This window comes from Rhipicephalus microplus, chromosome 9, assembly GCF_043290135.1.
Source record: "Rhipicephalus microplus isolate Deutch F79 chromosome 9, USDA_Rmic, whole genome shotgun sequence".
NCBI lineage: Eukaryota > Metazoa > Arthropoda > Arachnida > Ixodida > Ixodidae > Rhipicephalus > Rhipicephalus microplus.
The window spans coordinates 17,063,615-17,081,822 of NC_134708.1; the positions used below are offsets into that span (position 1 = coordinate 17,063,615).

Consider the following 18,208-nt stretch of genomic DNA (forward strand, 5'->3'; position numbering starts at 1 on the left):
ACGGCCGCGGCGTGTAAACAAAGCTCGCAATGCTGGAGCGCTCGGAGTATGTGCACTAGCAATCGATGGGCGACAAAGTTTTCACGATACTGTTCGACTCGTCTAAGCACGAGCTGTTCGGCGTCAGCGATGGCTACAAGGTGCTGCAGAGGCGACTCAAGAGCATGTGGCAAGTCCACAGGTGAGGAAGAAGTAGCTCAATACCTATGCGCATTACGTTGCAGCATGTAGATCCTCTGAAGCTCGTAGATCCTAACCAAAGCGACACAAAACTTGCCACACCAGCGGAAATACGCAGATCACGCCCGATGTGTTGTCCGGTGCCGATGTCCTGGTGTTTGGCGGTCCGCGACAAAAATTTACAGAGACGGAGGTAAGTGTCACACGTTTGGACATGGCCCGAGCACGCAAGCTCAGTAGCGCTTCTGTGTCGGCGAAAACTGGTCATGAACCGTTTCGAAAAGCTGCTAAATAAAACTGCACGGCTTTAACTAGTTTGACAACGTAAACGTAGGAGTTGAGGGATGCCTCAGCCATGGAGTGCAAAGCTAGGACGTCATCAAACTTATCAAGCCGCGGGGTAGCACACTGGGCCCGTGCCCCCCCTTCCCCCCCCTCAAAATATTTTTCACCATGGCATATAAGAGCGAAAAATGACCATTTTAAGGGGGTGCCCTTCCCGAAAATAATATCTGGGTACGGCTCTGGCGACACAAGAGGGGGGGGGGGGTAGGGGCGATCGCCCCCCCCCCCCGACCACAGAAGCCTGTCAGTACCCCCTCCCTCTCTCTTCAGTGGTTGCCGTCCACCTGCTATATCACCACTTAGTACAAATGAGTGGGACCACTGTGAGAGGGCTTTTGTGCTTGTAAAACAACAACAAAAAAATAATGACCTCACGTCCCCTTTTCCGGTGTTCATTCTAGCGACCGTCCCCCTCCCCTAAAATGGGTGGCTGGATCCGCCCCTGCCTTCAACTCGCCTCCCTCCTCCACTTGCCGCCGCTGTACCATGCTATACCCTCTCTCACCTTTACCACCCTTTCTGCATGCATACTTGTGCTTATAAGCACAAGTATGCATAGAGTTGTTAAAGCTATAGCTTTAACAACTCTATGCATACTTGTTAAAGGTGTTAAAGCTATAGCTTTAACAACCCCACTGTAAGCGTGCAGTCTCTCGCCGGTTCACGAGATGCGCCGGCAGCCATTTTTCAGAACTCGTATATAGTTTCATAAACATAATAGTGTGTGAGGCTTCACGTCCAAAACCATGACATGATTAGGACGGGTGCCGTAGCGGATGGCTCCGAAAATTTAGTCATCTGATGTTTTTTAACGTGCACTGACATCAGAGATGTAGCCAGGGTTTTTTTTTGGGTATGAACAAGACATGCACTCAGTGACCCATCAAACTAACTTACTGAACACTTGAAATCAAAAAGTTCCGTAATTGTCTACTAGATCTACTTGGGAATCATTCATTGAGTCGTAAGTGCTGTCATATATGCGTTAACAGACAAGAAGTTTGTATTTGCCAATAAGCCCATATTTTTTCACTGAGTGTACATGCTAATAGAGATAAACTAAATAAAATTCTAACCTTTATGCCTGTGTAGTTTTCAGCGTTGCGAGATTTCGTGACTCAAGGCGGCAGGTTGCTGGTCTTGGTAGGAGAAGGCGGGGAACGCCGCTTCCAGACCAACATAAATTTTCTGCTCGAAGAATATGGCATCGTTGTCAATAGCGGTAAGCACACTATTCAATAATAAAATGAGATACCGCAGCTCATGATGTCTGCGTTCTAAAGAACATTTGTAAAATTTGAATTACCAGCTGCAAGCTAATGATAATGTTTCACTGGCACAAGACGGACCTCCTCGTTTTTATTTTAGAGAAGAACTGCCACTAAAAGCACTCATGTTTTTAAGTTAGCTTGAGCTGCTGGCTACCTTTACCTTCTAATTTGTCGTGTAGGATGCTTTCATCTTGCAGATTTTGATATGACGTAGCAGTGTCGACAAGCATGTCGTGAAGAAAGAAAACTGAAGGCGTTGTACTCGGTTCAACAGATGCTGTCGTGAGGACAGTCTACCACAAGTATCCACACCCAAAAGAAGCGTTGATCTCGGACGGAATCCTCAACAGAGCTGTGAACAGGGCTCTGGAGGAGACTGCACTTGACCCCTCCTCAACTGGTGACAGCCGGTGAGGGTATCACAAACCTTACACCATTTAGCTATTGTTTGTTATGTACAGTACTCACAGACTGAAGCTCGTCGTCAAAATGTTTAGTATAACCATTGGTATGTGCAATCACTCGGTATAACCATGTCATGTTGCGACAAATCGGGTCTCTAAAATTGGCTCTGATCTATGCGTTCGAGTCGTAATTATGCCAATATGACCACAACTGAAGATGGCGCAAACAAAAATATGTGCATAACTTTGCCCGTTTCAATTATTGAGTAGTGTTCACATAGTCATAAGCATGTCAATGGTGAATAATGTATGTAGAAGTCATTAAAAAAAAAGACTGTCGCCAAATCCAGAGTTTCAAGGAGGAGACTTCTGAAAGTGTTAATCCATCTTGTTTGAAAAATCGTCAAAGTTCTGCTAGCTCCATTCGAAGAAAGGTCGCTAATATGGTCCTTCGTGCATTGGGTAGATTCTCATATGGAGTAAATAATCATTTTATGGGGGGCTACATGCGCTGACTAGCTCACACATTTGTTGTTCTTAGTGCCTGCTTAGAACAGCATCACCAGTGAGGGTATACACCAGTACACGGATGAGTGGCCGAGATGACTGCCTTCAGCTTCTTTGGGTTTATCTGGAAGACTTCATGCTGACATGTTTGCCAGGCCGTTTGGCATATTTCATTCACAATTGGTCCTGCGTGCTGCATATGCAGTTTCAGCAGTGAACCGAATATTTCCTTCTCTTCTGTATCAATCCGACTTCACGACATCCTCATGCCAAGTTCCACGCCTGAATGTTGTTCCTGCAGAGGACTGACATTTGTCTACCCTTTTGGTGCAACACTAAATGTTGCTAAGCCTGCAGTAGCCGTCTTGTCAACGGGGGGCTGCTGTTTTCCTGTGGCACGTCCAGTCTGCGCACTGTACGTTGGCCAGAAGGTAGGTTTATCAATTTGCAGGCTTAGAACATAGCAATAGTTATAGCGCGAGAACAGAACGACAACACATAGACAAGAAGGACACGAAGGACACGCGAGAACAGAACGACAACACAGAGACAAGGAGGACACGAGTGTCCTCGTGTCCTTCTTGTCTCTGTGTTGTCGTTCTGTTCTCGCGCTATAACTATCGTCATGCCATACCAACTAGCACAAGCTGCCACACTTCTTAAAACATAGAGTTGCTTTATAGATGTAAATGTAAAACATAGTAACTAGAGCGACGAATAGAAGTAGAGCAAGGGTTAACTAAGCTGATCTCAGTTGGCGACATAAATTTCTTGAGAAGAAGGAACGTAGGATGGTGTAGAGTTCCGACATGCAGATGAAGCAGGCATGCTGAAATTTTCAGCACTGTTCTTCAGTGATCATTCCAACGAGGCAACAAAAGCCAGCTGATGTTGCTTAAGGCATAAAGTGCTGCTTAAAGGCATAACAATGCACAGGGTGCTTAGATGAGGTCATTTGTAAACATTGTTGTAAGCAAGGTAGAAAGAGATGTTATTGAGACATTTGAACTGCACTATAGAGATAGATGTGAAAATAAGCCGTCGATAGCACCAGCTACAAATTCATCACATTTTCATGTGCAGCATATGTTGTAAAATAAAAATGGAGAAGCATAACAAATGCCGACAAGAGAAGTGGGTTGATTTAGGCATTGATTCTTTTCTTGCATTACTACTTTTCTCCTCTGTTACGTTGGCTTTCCTTCATCCTGTGAATTGGACGTACAGCGCTTAGTAATGGAATCAGTTGCACGTGCATGCTTTTTGTTGCAAGTGAGCTGTCTCTCATTGCACTCGGCAGCCTACAGGGGGAAGAAAGCCCCCTCCTGAATCGACTGTCTGTGCGCCCGTAAAAAGCACAAGCTGACAATTTTCGAGGCTTTTTTGAGCGGGGTTTTTCATCGCTCTGCAACAGTCCAGAGCGCATAATATGGCAGAATGCCTGGAATTTGTTTTGCATTTGAGCGAGTTCTGTACATAGTGACGATTTCTGCACCTTCTAGACTCTGTATGACCTGCACCACATTAAATAAACAATCTCTGCTTCCTTGCCTTACATGTACGAAATAGGGTAGACAGCTAATGAAGGAACGACCCTTCTCAGTGATGCAAACTATTCCCTGTTCATGGAAAGTTATCTTTTCATCCACTTTTCTTTCTTCACATTTTCACGGCAATTACCTCGTATAACATCCCCTATACTCTGCTTGGCATGATTGTCTGTTAGATTTCATTAATATTGTGTCTAACAAAGAAAACAATCCCATAATTGTACACTTCTTTCCTTCAAAGTGAAATTGTAGCCAATGATATAAGTGTGATGTGCAGTTGATAGTGGATATAGTCAGTAGTGTATGCTATTCTACTACCATAAAGCAGATTCTCTGGAGCTCGATATTTCGTGCCTAGGCCAGGGTTTAGAATTCACTGACAAAAAGAAAAGACTGAAAAATAGAAAGAGTTCAATTTTGCGGGTCGCGTGTGTGAAAAAGAAATGTTGAAATCTGGCTGCAGGGTGTGTCTGGAAGAATAGTGGTTCTTGGCTCATGCCATTTCCTCTCGGACCACTACTTGGACAAGGAAGACAACAGCAAGATCAAGGTGTGTTGGCTGGCGTTTCTTCAACGTCGTCACTTTGTGTTAACATTGCCACCAGTGCCGTTAACGAGCTGAGCTCTTGGGCTGACAAGAACACTGGTGTGCATGTATACATGAAGGCAGCAACAATGAAAATAGAGTCTTCAAAATTATGCTCCATAAAGTGTCCCAACTTGGCTGCGGTGACGACAAATATACTACACTTGCAAAGAAAAATTGGCTTGTCAAAGACACTTGGTTCCAATCAAACAAAATCGTGAATTTGACCTACGATGTGTCCTTCATGCATGTTTAATCTTTTTTCTATTTTTATGATACAGAGACTAAAAAAATGTATTACTTCATTGTACTGTAACTGTAAATTCATTTGTAATGAATGATTCGACTGTGCATTTACCTTGTAGTTCATGCTTTTCTTTTTTTTCTCCACTGATATTTTCCATGAAAAGTCATTTCGTGTCTATTGCATTGTACATCATGTTGTCAAATTGATGTAATTTATGTTGATAACTTATCTATAATACTTCGTAGAGGAAGGTCTTCTGCATTAGAATAATTGTTTGTAAGTAACATTAAAATTTCTGTAAGGGCCTTGTGAATGTTTTTTGTTTTGTTTTGTTCTTGTGCAGTTATCCATGAAAACTTGCTGCATGCAGCAGACTCCAAGAAATGAACTGTTGTACCTTTGTGAAACAGGCACAGAGGCCTCTGTGAGGTATTGTTGTACCCTTAGCTTCTGTACCTCTCATGGTGAAATTTGAGAAACAAGAACAACAAAACTTGGAGGACTCTCCAACTTCCGCCTTCAAGAGTGGAACGCGATAGTGTCATTGGGTCTCATTCACATAACCTTCTCTGTTGCTAGCCTGGCTTCGGTTCTCAGTGAACACTATGCCACAAGGAAAGAAATGTCCGTGTGTGTAACATTGGCTGTTTTAGACTATCCTAGAATGCGTACTGCGAGTAGTGTTGCAAAGTGCCTACTATGGCATAATTTTTTCTTTAGCAAATAGGTGTAGTACCTTTCTTACCAAACATACTTCAGACATCGTGCACACCTGCGCACTGTTGATGCTGTTAATGATTAGTTATGCCCGTGCACTTTGTAATGAGTGGGCCTCCTTTAAACCAACCACTCATCGTGCAAATCCCATATTGATGCCCCGTGTAATTTTACACCTCTCACACGCAATATTACATGTGTTAAGGAGACTCCTTGCACTATTATGAAATTCACATAGGTTTTTTTTGCCCAAATAGCTTCAAGCAGTGACGTGGCTTTGTGGTAGAACATTTGCTTGCCATGCAGGAGTCCCATGTTCAATCCCCACTGGAACAAAAATGTTTTTACTTATTCATTATTTGCATCTTTTTCGAATTTTTGCTCGCAGACAATGCCGCTTTTTTCTTTACTACCAATGACAATGTCACCAAACCCGGTAGTAGGCACTTTCACACAATCGCGTTAATAAAGCACCTGAATCTGAATGTCACACTGTATCCAAAACGCTCGACAAGGTTTCTCAAGCTTGAGTGTGACCTCTCTCTCAACAATGCAGGACGTGTTGTTTCACTTCCTGACCAGCGACCAGGTGCAGCTGAATGCGATCGATGCTGGAGATCCCGAGGTGTTTGACTACAACCCCGTTCCATCGATGGCCACGATTGCCGATGCCCCCTTCTGCTGCCTGCAAGAGGGAGAGGAGCTGCCCAACGACCACATGGAGCTGTTTCAAAAAGAGCTGTACATCCTGGACAACTCAATGCTCCCAGCGGTTCTCAAGTGAGGCAATAGTCTAACGATCTGTAAACGGCAGCTGGCTAGCCGCCAAGTTTATGTAACGATGATTCACTCGACACAACGTTCAAGCTGAAGCCACTGAGGAGCAAAGGGACTAAAGTGAAAACCTGAATCAGGTTCAACTGATAAGCTATCCTTGGAGGAACTCTAGTGTTGACCTCACCATTACATGTTCATTATCAGAACAGGAAAAGCATGACTTGAATGTCCTCGTGATGTTGTGGATCTGTCTTATCCATATTCTGGCTGCATGGTTGGCTCAGCACAACTATGTCAAGCTAGCTATTTAAATCTGTGCCTCCCTTTGAGCATAACGCTTTCATATTTACTGTAAAGAATTATTCAGGCCCAAGCAGACAGCTCCAAGACATGTGATGGGTGAAAGTGACCTTATTGTAGTGTTGCCCTCTGCCATTTCTTTTTTTGTTTTTCTTTATGCTTGCACAACCTTCTCGCAGCAGGAGCGGTGCTTTTTTGGCATTAGAATAGGGTAATTTACCGATATGAGAACTCGTTTTTTTTTTCTCTTTAGTGTCGCTTCGAAATGGTCAGCTTAACTACATATATGGCCTTAATGTCCCATTTTTATAAGGTTAAGATATTCTATACTGGTGTCCACGCAAAACTAACTACAATTTGTTCCTTTCTATCCACCGCAATAGAGTCTCTGTAGCACAGCTTTTTGAATGAATGCCATGCTCAAGTTCAGGACAATGGGCAGGGCTTGCAGAAATACAAGAGCAGTGATTTAGGACAAGAGTGCTACTATGTCCGTGTCTGCATTATCTTTTTTGACATCCACATCAAATTGATTACTTGTATTCGAGCGAATAATTGTATGTACAGCAAGAGTTCGCATTATAAAGCAAAAATTTTGTAAGTACCTAGTGCTGTGCATGCATTCATTTGGAAGTTTCCTGCCCTCTTCCTAGCGCCTATGAAGAGCTCGGTGTACCGCACGAGCCACTGCGACTTATAAGTCCACAGTTCGAATGCCCGCTGCCACCACTACAACCTGCGGTAAGTTGCCAGTCATTGTATTCGAAAAGCTGAAATTTCCAAGTTCTCAGCAGCCACCGCCATGACCTTCCTAGTGTTTCCCACATTAGGGTCATGCGCACATCACAAGCCCAAACCATTTTATGTTTCACGGTCTGACACACTTCCCGCAGTGGTTTCAAGCAATCCACACTGGGTGATCTACCGTCTTAGCCACATGTTTTCAAGGGTGATAATGCATTGTAGTACGCAAAGATGTCAGTAAACATAGACTGAGTTGCCAGAAGCAAGCAGGACTTGAAGAAAAAGTGTGCACAGGCTTCTGTTAACAATCTGCACAGCAGTTTCACAGTCAATACTTGGCACTTCGCACACGCAGTCATCAACACATGATACCCAAAACCTTCGAACACCAATATGCTTTGAAGACATTTAAAATCTAGTTTGTTGCACCTATAATATAGAACGGAGACAGTCAAAACTGTTATCCCAGACCAGGTAGGAGCGTAGGCCTAGCTATTAAAATCAGCAACAGTCCGGGCCGAGCGTCTCGTGCGAGCGTCACTGACAATGTGTGTGCCGAGATTTGCATGACCCACTACAATCATCATTACATATTTCCCCCTCGCTGAAGATGGTGCCAAGTAAGTGTTCTAAGGTGTCGTGAGGACAAGTGGTTCGTGGTATGGTTTGAGGCGATTCACATGTACGATTTCGCGGCCTCGGCGACGCAGGTCCACAGTGGCCGTGAGGGGTTCGATGAGGTAGTTAACAGCGGAAGTTTGTTCTATGACGCGATAAGGTCCATGGTACCGGCTGACAAACTTTGTAGAGGTACCAGGAGCAGCACTGGGGGGCACCCACAGCCAAACAAGAGAGTTGGGCGAAAATTGGTAGTTAGACCGTCCACCGTCGTGACGAAATTTCTGTAGCCCTTGTTCTTGTGTTGTAAGGGTGCGAGCTAATTGCCGACATTCTTCCGCATACCGCGCGGCTTCGGAAAGTGGTGTGCCTTCGGATGAGTCGGGTCGGTAGGGGAGAATGGTGTCAATTGGAGATGATGGTTCTCGACCATAAAGTAAAAAGAATGGAGAAAAGCCTGTCGTCGCTTGAGGTGCCGTGTTGTAAGCGTACGTTACGTAAGGAAGGATAAGATCCCAGTTGGTGTGGTCGGAGGCGACATACATTGAAAGCATGTCGCCAAGAGTACGGTTGAAACGCTCGGTCAAGCCATTTGTTTGTGGGCGATATGCGGTAGTACAGCGGTGAATTACATGGCATTCTGCAAGAAGTTCTCGAATAACATCCGCGAGAAAGACGCGGCCTCGGTCGCTCAAAAGTTCACGTGGAGCGCCATGACGCAGAACAAAACGTTGCAGCAGGAAAGACGCAACGTCACGTGCCGTTGCGGCTGGTAGAGCGGCCGTTTCTGCATATCTCGTGAGATGGTCGATCGCTACAATAATCCAGCGATTCCCAGCTGATGTATATGGTAGAGGACCATAAAGGTCTATTCCAACCCGGTCGAATGGTCGCACTGGGCACGGTAACGGCTGCATTGGTGCAGTAGGACGGCTAGGATCGTGCTTGCGGCGTTGGCACTCTGTGCAAGATCGAATGTACTTTTGAACGAATGTGTACATGCCGCGCCAATAAAACCGAAAACGTAGTCTGGCGTAGGTTTTAAACAAACCGGCATGCGCACACTGCGGATCGGCATGGAAAGCAGCACATATGCTGGCGCGGAGATGCCTGGGTATGACGAGTAGCCATTTGCGACCGTCAGGGTGGTAGTTGCGGCGATAAAGTATTCCATCATGGATCGCGAAGTGAGAGGCTTGTCGGTGTAGCGCTCGAGATGGCGGGTGGGCGAGTGTTTCAGATAGGTAATCCATCAGAGATGCAATCCACGAATCTTTGCGCTGCTCCGCAGCCATGTTGATGGGTCCTGATAGTGGAAGGAAGTTGTCTTGGATGGAGACACTCGCAATATCAGTAGAAACAGGCGAACGCGAAAGAGCGTCGGCATCGGCGTGCTTCTGGCCTGAGCGATAAATGACGCGGATGTCGTACTCTTGGAGCCGTAAAGCCCATCGTGCCAAGCGTCCTGAGGGATCTTTGAGGGAGGATAACCAGCAGAGCGCGTGGTGGTCGGTAACAACATCGAAAGGGCGGCCGTACAGATAAGGCCGAAATTTTGTAATGGCCCAGATAATCGCTAGGCATTCTTTCTCAGTTACCGAATAATTTGCTTCTGTTCTTGTAAGAGTGCGGCTCGCGTACGCAACAACATATTCTTGGTAACCAGGCTTTCGTTGTGCGAGTACAGCGCCAAGACCGACACCGCTAGCATCTGTGTGGATTTCTGTGGGAGCGCTTGAATCGAAATGACGCAGTATGGGTGGTGTTGTAAGCAGTTCACGGAGCTTCGCAAAGGCACTGTCGCAAGCTGGAGACCACGCAGATAGATTGCGGTCTCCCTGAAGTAGGTCTGTCAGAGGCGCCATGATGGAGGCGAAATCCCGGACGAAGCGGCGGAAGTATGAGCAAAGCCCAATGAAACTACGCAGCTGCTTGAGAGACGCGGGCTTCGGGAACTCGCGAACAGCACGTAGCTTAGCGGGGTCAGGAAGAACGCCATTGTTCGACACGACGTGTCCGAGAATGGTCAGCTTGCGCGCTCCAAAGTGACACTTCTTCAAGTTGAGTTGCAGGCCGGCTGCAGAGAGGCAGCGTAGAACCTGTTCCAAGCGACGAAGGTGCGTGGGAAAATCGGGTGAGAATACCACTACATCGTCTAAGTAGCACAAACACGTGTTCCATTTGAGGCCTCGTAGGATAGTGTCCATCATGCGCTCAAATGTTGCCGGCGCATTGCATAGCCCGAATGGCATCACGTTAAATTCGTATAAGCCGTCTGGTGTAACAAATGCAGTTTTTGGCCTATCATTCGGATTCATAGGCACTTGCCAGTACCCAGAGCGTAGATCAAGGGAGGAAAAGAACTCTGCGCCTTGTAAAGAGTCGAGGGCGTCATCTATTCGAGGCAAAGGATAAACATCCTTTCGTGTTATTTTGTTTAGGCGACGATAATCTACACAAAAGCGTATCTTGCCATCCTTCTTTTTAACTAAAACAACCGGCGACGCCCAAGGACTGTTTGACAGTTGAACGACGCCTCGCTTTAGCATGTCACCTACTTGTTCATCGATGATACGGCGTTCAGTTGGCGAAACACGGTATGGTCGCTGCCGTAGTGGTGGGTGATTACCTGTGTCGATCTGGTGGCATACGGTAGATGTGCGACCTAAAGTAGCGCTGTGACTGTCAAAAGATGGTCGGAACTTGTTAAGGAGGCTCAAAAGCTCACACCTCTGTTGTGGGTTTAGGCCTTCGTCGATGACACGGTTGAAAATGTCGGTGGTGGAAGGGTCATTCACGGAACTACAGGAGAGGGCGCTGACTTCCGATGATTCATCAGGAACGTCAAGTGTAGCGATGGTTTCGAATGATTCTATCGAACCAATACATTCGCCTCGAAGTAGCGTAATCGTGAATGGGAACGGATTCTTCACAGGCACGTTGGTAGCACCACCTTGAAGAGTAACGAGAGCGGTTGGGAGCGGTGATAGGTGGCGATGAACGAAAGCAGCGGAAGGCGTGAAGAATGCGGTAGCGTCGACGACGGTGGAACACGACACAGGTGCGAAGACAGTAGCGCGTGGAGGGATTTGGGTGTCGTCACTAATGACCAACTTCGCGTCGGAAGGGCGATCGTGCACTGGTAGCGCATCACCAAGGGGACAAAAGGCGACTTCGGCACGGGCGCAATCAATGACGGCTTGGTGATGGGAGAGAAAATCCCAACCTAAAATGATGTCATGAGAACAGTGCGGGAGTACTACGAACTGGACTGTGTAGGGCACTCCTTGAATTACAAGTCTGGCAGTACACGCCGCCACAGGCTGCACAGGCTGTGCAGTGGCAGTATGAAGACATGAACCCAAGTAAGGCGTTGTCACTTTTCGAATTGAACGGCAAACTTTTTCGGCGATGACAGAAATTGCAGCACCAGTATCAATAAGGGCAAGTACGGGTACACCTTCAAGAACGGCATTAATTACATTCGGCGGCGAACGAAGAGGGCTTGTGCTTTGCGACGAAGACGCAGTTCTTGCCTCGGGAACTGCGTCATTTAGTTTTCCGCGTCGATTGTAGGGGGGCGTCGGCGCATCGGGGAGGGCGAGCGTCGACGTGGAGAAGGAGATCGGCGATCAGGAGCTGGTCGGTGGCTTGGACGAGGAGCGTACAATTCGGGGTCTGGGGTGTATTGAGTGTACGTGTAATCGTTCTCGTATGGACGTAGGTTTTCACGTGAGTGGAGTGGGCGGCGGCAGCACAGACGTGCGACGTGCCCAGGTAGACCACACGAAAAGCAGATCGGTCGGTTATCGGCAGTGCGCCATGGATTAGGGACTCGGCGAAGTGGAGGTCGTGGCGGCTGGGCGGCATAAACAGGAGCAGGCTGTGGAGGTGGCGCTTGGAACGTCTGTGGTCGTGGTCGTGCTGCTGCTTCGGCGTACGTCAATGGTGCATTGACTGGTGGCACCAGCTGCGGAGGAAGGACCTCAGACACTTTATCTCGTATAATAGTCCGTAGAGTAGGGATAAGTGGTGCACTGCGCTCCGGTAGGCCAGAGATGAGCGAGAGTTGGCGGGCGACTTCTTCGCGCACGAAATCTTTGATCTGCGAGAGGAGGACGGGGTCTTGCGAGGGAGTTAAGCCGGACATCGATTCCTGATGTGGGACAGCACGGCGGGTGACGAGACGTTGCCGGCGGAGCTCATCATAGCTTTGGCAGAGCTCGGTAACTTGGGCGACAGTAGCAGGGCTTTTTGAAATGAGCATCTGGAAAGCGTCCTCGTCAATACCCTTAAAAATATGCTTGATGCGGTCCACCTCTGTCATGTTCACATCAACGCGCTTGCACAAGTCAATGACGTCTTCTATGTAACTTGTAAAGTTCTCACCAGGAAGTTGAGATCTCGACTGAAGGCGCTGCTCCGCACGAAGTTTGCGGACAGAAGGACGACCAAAGACTTCGCTGAACTTTGCTTTGAATGCTGTCCAGGTGGGAACGTCGGTCTCATGGTTCCGAAGCCATAAGTGGGCAATGCCACTGAGGTAAATGCCGACAGTGGCCCGTCTCGTGCCTTCGTCCCATTTGTTCAAGACACTCACGAGTTCGTAAGTAGCCAGCCAGTCGTCGACGTCGTGATCGTCAGTGCCGCTGAATATGGGAGGATCCCGCTGACGGACCGCGCCGGAGCACACGATGGCCTGGGAAGCCATAGAAGGAGGGCTTGTGGCAGATGCAGTGGTCATGACAGCAGGTAGAGTCCGGCTTCGCAACTCCAGGATTGCAAGGAGACCCAGCAAACTCCACCAATTATAATATAGAACGGAGACAGTCAAAACTGTTATCCCAGACCAGGTAGGAGCGTAGGCCTAGCTATTAAAATCAGCAACAGTCCGGGCCGAGCGTCTCGTGCGAGCGTCACTGACAATGTGTGTGCCGAGATTTGCATGACCCACTACAATCATCATTACACACCCAATAATTCATTATATCAATGTTCATTATATTGAGTTTCGACTGTACTGCAACAGATCCCAACCTTTCTTTGTTTCTATGCATGCTAAGTGACATATCACAGCACGGTTCAACAATGACCATTGCAAATCTTACACCAGACCAAAGCACCGATTCTGGAGTTCACACTTGCCTAAACAAAAGTTTTGTTAAAGCAAAAGCCGTATATGTCTCATGCAAAAGCCACCTTAAATGAAAAAGACGGGAGAGATGTGAAGCAAAAAATATCACGTTATCTCTCGCAAGGCTAAATCCATACAGAGACGAGGGAAAAGCATGACTGCGCATATATGTATATGATAATAAAGCAAATTAATTAGTATGAAAGCTCATTATGATAAAGCAAGTACATTAGTGAACATTAATTACTGAATGTTAGATGCATCTGTAAAGTCTACAGTAAAATAACTACACCAGATGAATGCACAAGGGACACTGCAAGTTTTAACAGTGTCTTTCTTGTATGCCAGAGTACAATGCTCTCTCATTGCTAACAAACTTCTGTAGAATTGTGGATATTTAGACCTGTTGGTCGTACATGAGAAACGATTTGTAAGGGAGGCAACACACGCACAAATGGAGACATGATTGATTGATATGTGGGGTTTAACGTCCCAAAACCAACATATGATTATGAGAAACGCCGTAGTGAAAGGCTCCGGAAATTTTGACCACCTGGGGTTTTTTAACGTGCACCCAAATCTGAGCACACGAGCCTACAACACTTCCGCCTCCATCGGAAATGCAGCCGCCGCAGCTGGGATTCGATCTCACGACCTGCGGCTCAGCAGCCGAGTACCTTAGCCACTAGACCACCGCGGCGGGGCGAATGTGCGACGTGTGACCATCGTATAAGTTTCGCGCAATAAATATTAAGATCATGCCGCAGAGAAAAGCTACAACTCTGAATGAGGCACGTGTGCGCGTGATTCTCACATTTGCCCGCAATCATAACAGAGAAGTTGCAATGGTGACAATGCTTTGTTGCTTCCCACAAAGCCAAGCTTCACTCGGGTCGCGTGCACCTTAGCCACTAGACGACCGCGGCGGGGCTCACAAAAAGAGACAAGAGACGACATACTAGCACTCATGCGTCGTCCCTAGTCTTTCGTTGTGTCTGGGTTTCTTGTACTACAAGTTGCTTCGAACTTCTGCAGGTCTTCCCACCATGCTTCAGAGAACCCAGTGGGCCACCCCTCGAGTTGTTTGATCTGGATGAAGAGCTGAGCTCGGAGAGCCGCCGCCTCGCCCAGCTAGCGAACAAGTGCACGGATGAGGACCTGCACTATTTCTTGCTGCAGTGCGGACAAGTGCTGGGCATCGGCAGTGCCGTGGGCAACCCGAAGCAGATCGTGGAGCACGTGCTCACGCGCCTCGTCGAGTTTCGAAAGCTAAATCAGGCAGGTGCTCCGAGGGAATTCTTAACATAGCGGACATAGCAGTGCTGCAATGTGCACATTCGAGTTTATTCTACTGCAAGCCACGCCCACAGCTGTGCATGACCTCGTTTGGTAAAACAGCCGGAATATCTTGTGAATTCTTGCAAAAGTTATCACTGACGAGATATATGGGCACTTGCAGCACTGCTCTATTTGGCATAAATTTTGAATTCACTCAATTTCACAATTTCTTGTGCACTCAAAGAATTGGGACCAATATTGCCAAATACTTTAGATAAAAAGTATAAGTGCTGCTTTAACTACCGGGCTTGCTGGATTTTGGGCCATTCCGATAGCATTACATTTCAAACATTAAACACCACACCTGTGGCTTGCGCAGATTTAGTCATTGCAGTAATACGAGAAAATATTTGCAGTACTTTACCAACAGACAGTCATGCGCCTGAAGTTTAGTTCAGCAGTTCTTGCATACCATGTGAATTGTGCGACTGGAGGCCATCGAGACAAATAAGATCTTACACCATGATGCCAAATCTAACATAAAGTACCGAAAGGCAACAAAGACATGGACAAGCCTTGGGGGAAAAAAGATATACGCCAGCGGTTACATTCCTCTGGCAGCTAAAGCTAGGCTGCGTAACACACTCGCAACAACTCATATCACTGCATACGCAGACATCGCAACTTGTTGACATCTGCGCATGTTCTCTTTACTGTGTCCCATGCAGTGTGGAGACCCAGTGCCGGGGACGTTAGAAGAGCAAGACGCCATAACCGACCAGGATAACTTATGATGGCTGGCAGCCTCACCCCTCAAACATGTGTTCAAGCAAATGGCAATGGATGTGAAATCCACTACGAAACAAGTGACAATGCCATTTTCCGAGTCAAGTTTCTTCTTTTTATTACAAAGAGAGCAGACAACAGTGGGAACTGTCCTTTCACGGACATTTGGCCCTTATGTACACAGTTTTGTGTTCGATAATTACTATATAATAACAAGTTGCTCTTCAACAACAGGGCAAAGTGCGAAGCAACTTTGAAAAACGCCATTCGTTCCCTGCATTTATCACAACTTCTTGCAAAACTTGTACGGAAGCGTGAAAACAGACGAAAAAAATGACAAAAAAACTCATGCGATGTATCTGAATAAGATTTCATAGTGTAAAGAAATAAACATACAAAAGAAAAAGTGTGCGTGGTTGTATCGCCCTCTCACTATTTTGCTGAAAGACGTGCCTGCTGCGTATATACTGTAAACGGTACACAGGCAGAAACGAGGAAACGTCCATGGTAACGCGGGTGGATACGCTGCGGCCGACATTTCCCCGCCTGTGCTTTTTGAAAAGCACCCGTCTCGCAGCAAACACTTTTCAGCAAATGCAGACAAAAAAAAGCTCTCGATCACTTTTTGACTGCTGCACAATAGCTTTGACGTAACAAGGCCATTTTGAAAAAACCTAGCATGCTTTCGTATGAATAAACTCTCTTACCTAACAACTTGCAGAGCACCCCAAAACAACACTCCCAATGCAACGACAAAAGGGACGTCAGTGCGGTACGATCTAAGAAAGGAAGACAAAGTGTTCTAAAAAGGCCTGGACAAGGTACACGTAGAATGCTCTCGCCTCAAATCGTACCGGCAAGAACAAAACAAATAGGAATGCATAAAAATCATTGCTCCTTCTATCATTCCTCTAGTACTATGTATGTATATATGTTTAGAAAGAACTCCCCGGACAAAAGGAAAAAATATGAGACTGCACAATAAAATATGCACATGTCTGTGAATAAAGTGTGGCACATAAAATATGGAAGCCGCCACGTAACCCTGCTCTCACAGAGGGCAGAGCAAAAAAACGAGTGGCAAAAGGCAGTGCCCATATAAACAACAGCATAGGTAAAAACTCTTAATGCAACCCAACCAACCATAATATGAAATATAGCATTTATAGAACTTACTCTCCCCATACTCAAAAAGAAAGTGGCCTGAGTGTAAAATAAGCGAGAGAGAATGAAAAAGTAAAAAGGGGACATGCAAGAAGCAAAAAAACGTTGAGCAGCGTTGACCTTTGCGAATGGTGCGATCCATTCACTCACGGGGACCTTTGAAGACGACGACTGGTAAAGGCTGTCAACCGTTGAGGGATGTACAGTGGCCTGCTCGGAGTAAATAAAAGCTCTATAGAACAAGAAAAAAAAAAGTTTAGAAAACACATTGACATAGTAGTCACCCCCCTTCCTCCCATGCCTTACACGCTCACAGGACGTTGCAGACGACGCAGAATGAGCATCTCTCCACCAGTGTGACGGCAAGAGGTACAAATTCTCAGTCCCTCGCATGCACGACGGGATTCGAGTTTGCATTAATCAATGTCAGAGGAAACGAGGAAGAGGGGCCACACGGCGAGTCTCGTCTTGTGCCCACCACCACACCGCGCAGCAGAAGAAAAAAAAAAGAATGCGAATACCGCGAATAAAAGGATGCGGCTGCAGGGGCGTGGTGGCAGCGCATTGCATACTTCCGGCTTGTGCCGTCCCCGTGGTGACACCGCTGACGACGGCAGCTCGAGACGCGTCACCCGTCGCTGCACGAGCCACAGAGTTAAGAAAGAGTCACTTGCTGCAAGAGACGCCGAAAGGGACGATGGCTCGGGGACATCAACGCCCGCTGCGTCAGTCTCGCTGCGGGAGCTAGTGAACGCGCAGTGGGACCCACAGGGACGTTTCTTTATCAACGCAGTGGCAGCTGTTTGGTCCCGTCAAAGCAGACGGTCGCTTCACCTGGATTCCAGGGCGACTAGGCGAAAAGGCAGGGCACGACTTTCAGTCTTTGCGGGCCTTCTTCTTTTTCTTCTGGGGTTTGGCCTCCGTCCAGGCATCTGAATAAGTATCCGGACAGAATGTAATCACATAATCGTCGCCATGCTATTTATGTCACTACAAATTTTGTTTGACTGACTGATTGATTGAAGGCCTCTTCCAACAATCTCCAATCGGCCCAGATTTCACGCTATCTCATTCGCCTTATGCCTGCAAAGCCTTCTAACTCCTATAATTTCATCACATTCTTAAACTCTCTCACGTCCTCAGCTGATTAAAAAAACGTTAAATCCATAAGGCTGTGATTTCTGCATATGTATACAGAAAAATCAACAAAGCAATCAAGTAAAATTTAATCCCAAAACAAAATCTTACAGCTTGAGTTTATATCAGTGCACATCACATGTGCTGTTCATGATGTATCAGGCGAATTAGTAATGATCTCAGTTATTCAATTCTGTGAAATGACAGCACTTCTATAATTTCATTTAGACTTAGGCAAGATCACCACATATCAGTTTGAAAGATGGTCGAGAACAAGCTGAGATTCCATCAAGGTGACGCAACGAGCACTTAAGAAATAATTATTACCAATTACAGCAGGGCGATCAAGACAATCTTTTCATACTGTGTAAAAGCATGGAAATGAAAAAAAAAGAAATCCTTTTATTGGCCACCAAACTTTTTATTTCAACCACCCCTATTGCACAATGATCATTGAAAACGG

General features: G+C 46.5%; 2 protein-coding genes across 3 annotated transcripts in view; one reads left to right on the top strand and one right to left on the bottom strand.

The window, feature by feature from the left end:
• Positions 1–16,862, top strand: IFT52 (intraflagellar transport 52). Its single transcript, XM_075873202.1, has 10 exons — positions 1–181; positions 286–373; positions 1,618–1,747; positions 2,071–2,206; positions 3,009–3,138; positions 4,721–4,807; positions 6,364–6,587; positions 7,538–7,625; positions 14,416–14,658; positions 15,387–16,862. The coding sequence occupies exons 1-10, from the start codon at positions 66–68 to the stop codon at positions 15,450–15,452; spliced, it is 1,308 nt and encodes a 435-aa protein (XP_075729317.1). The 5' UTR covers positions 1–65; the 3' UTR covers positions 15,453–16,862.
• The window catches only part of LOC119163528 (uncharacterized), a 19,966-nt gene continuing 17,294 nt past the window's right edge, over positions 15,537–18,208 (bottom strand). For both annotated transcript variants that reach the window (XM_037415537.2, XM_037415538.2), the window contains one exon: positions 15,537–17,540. In XM_037415537.2, the coding sequence (XP_037271434.2) occupies positions 17,485–17,540 (56 nt within the window). In that variant the 3' untranslated portion in view covers positions 15,537–17,484. The remainder of the gene's footprint in view (positions 17,541–18,208) is intronic.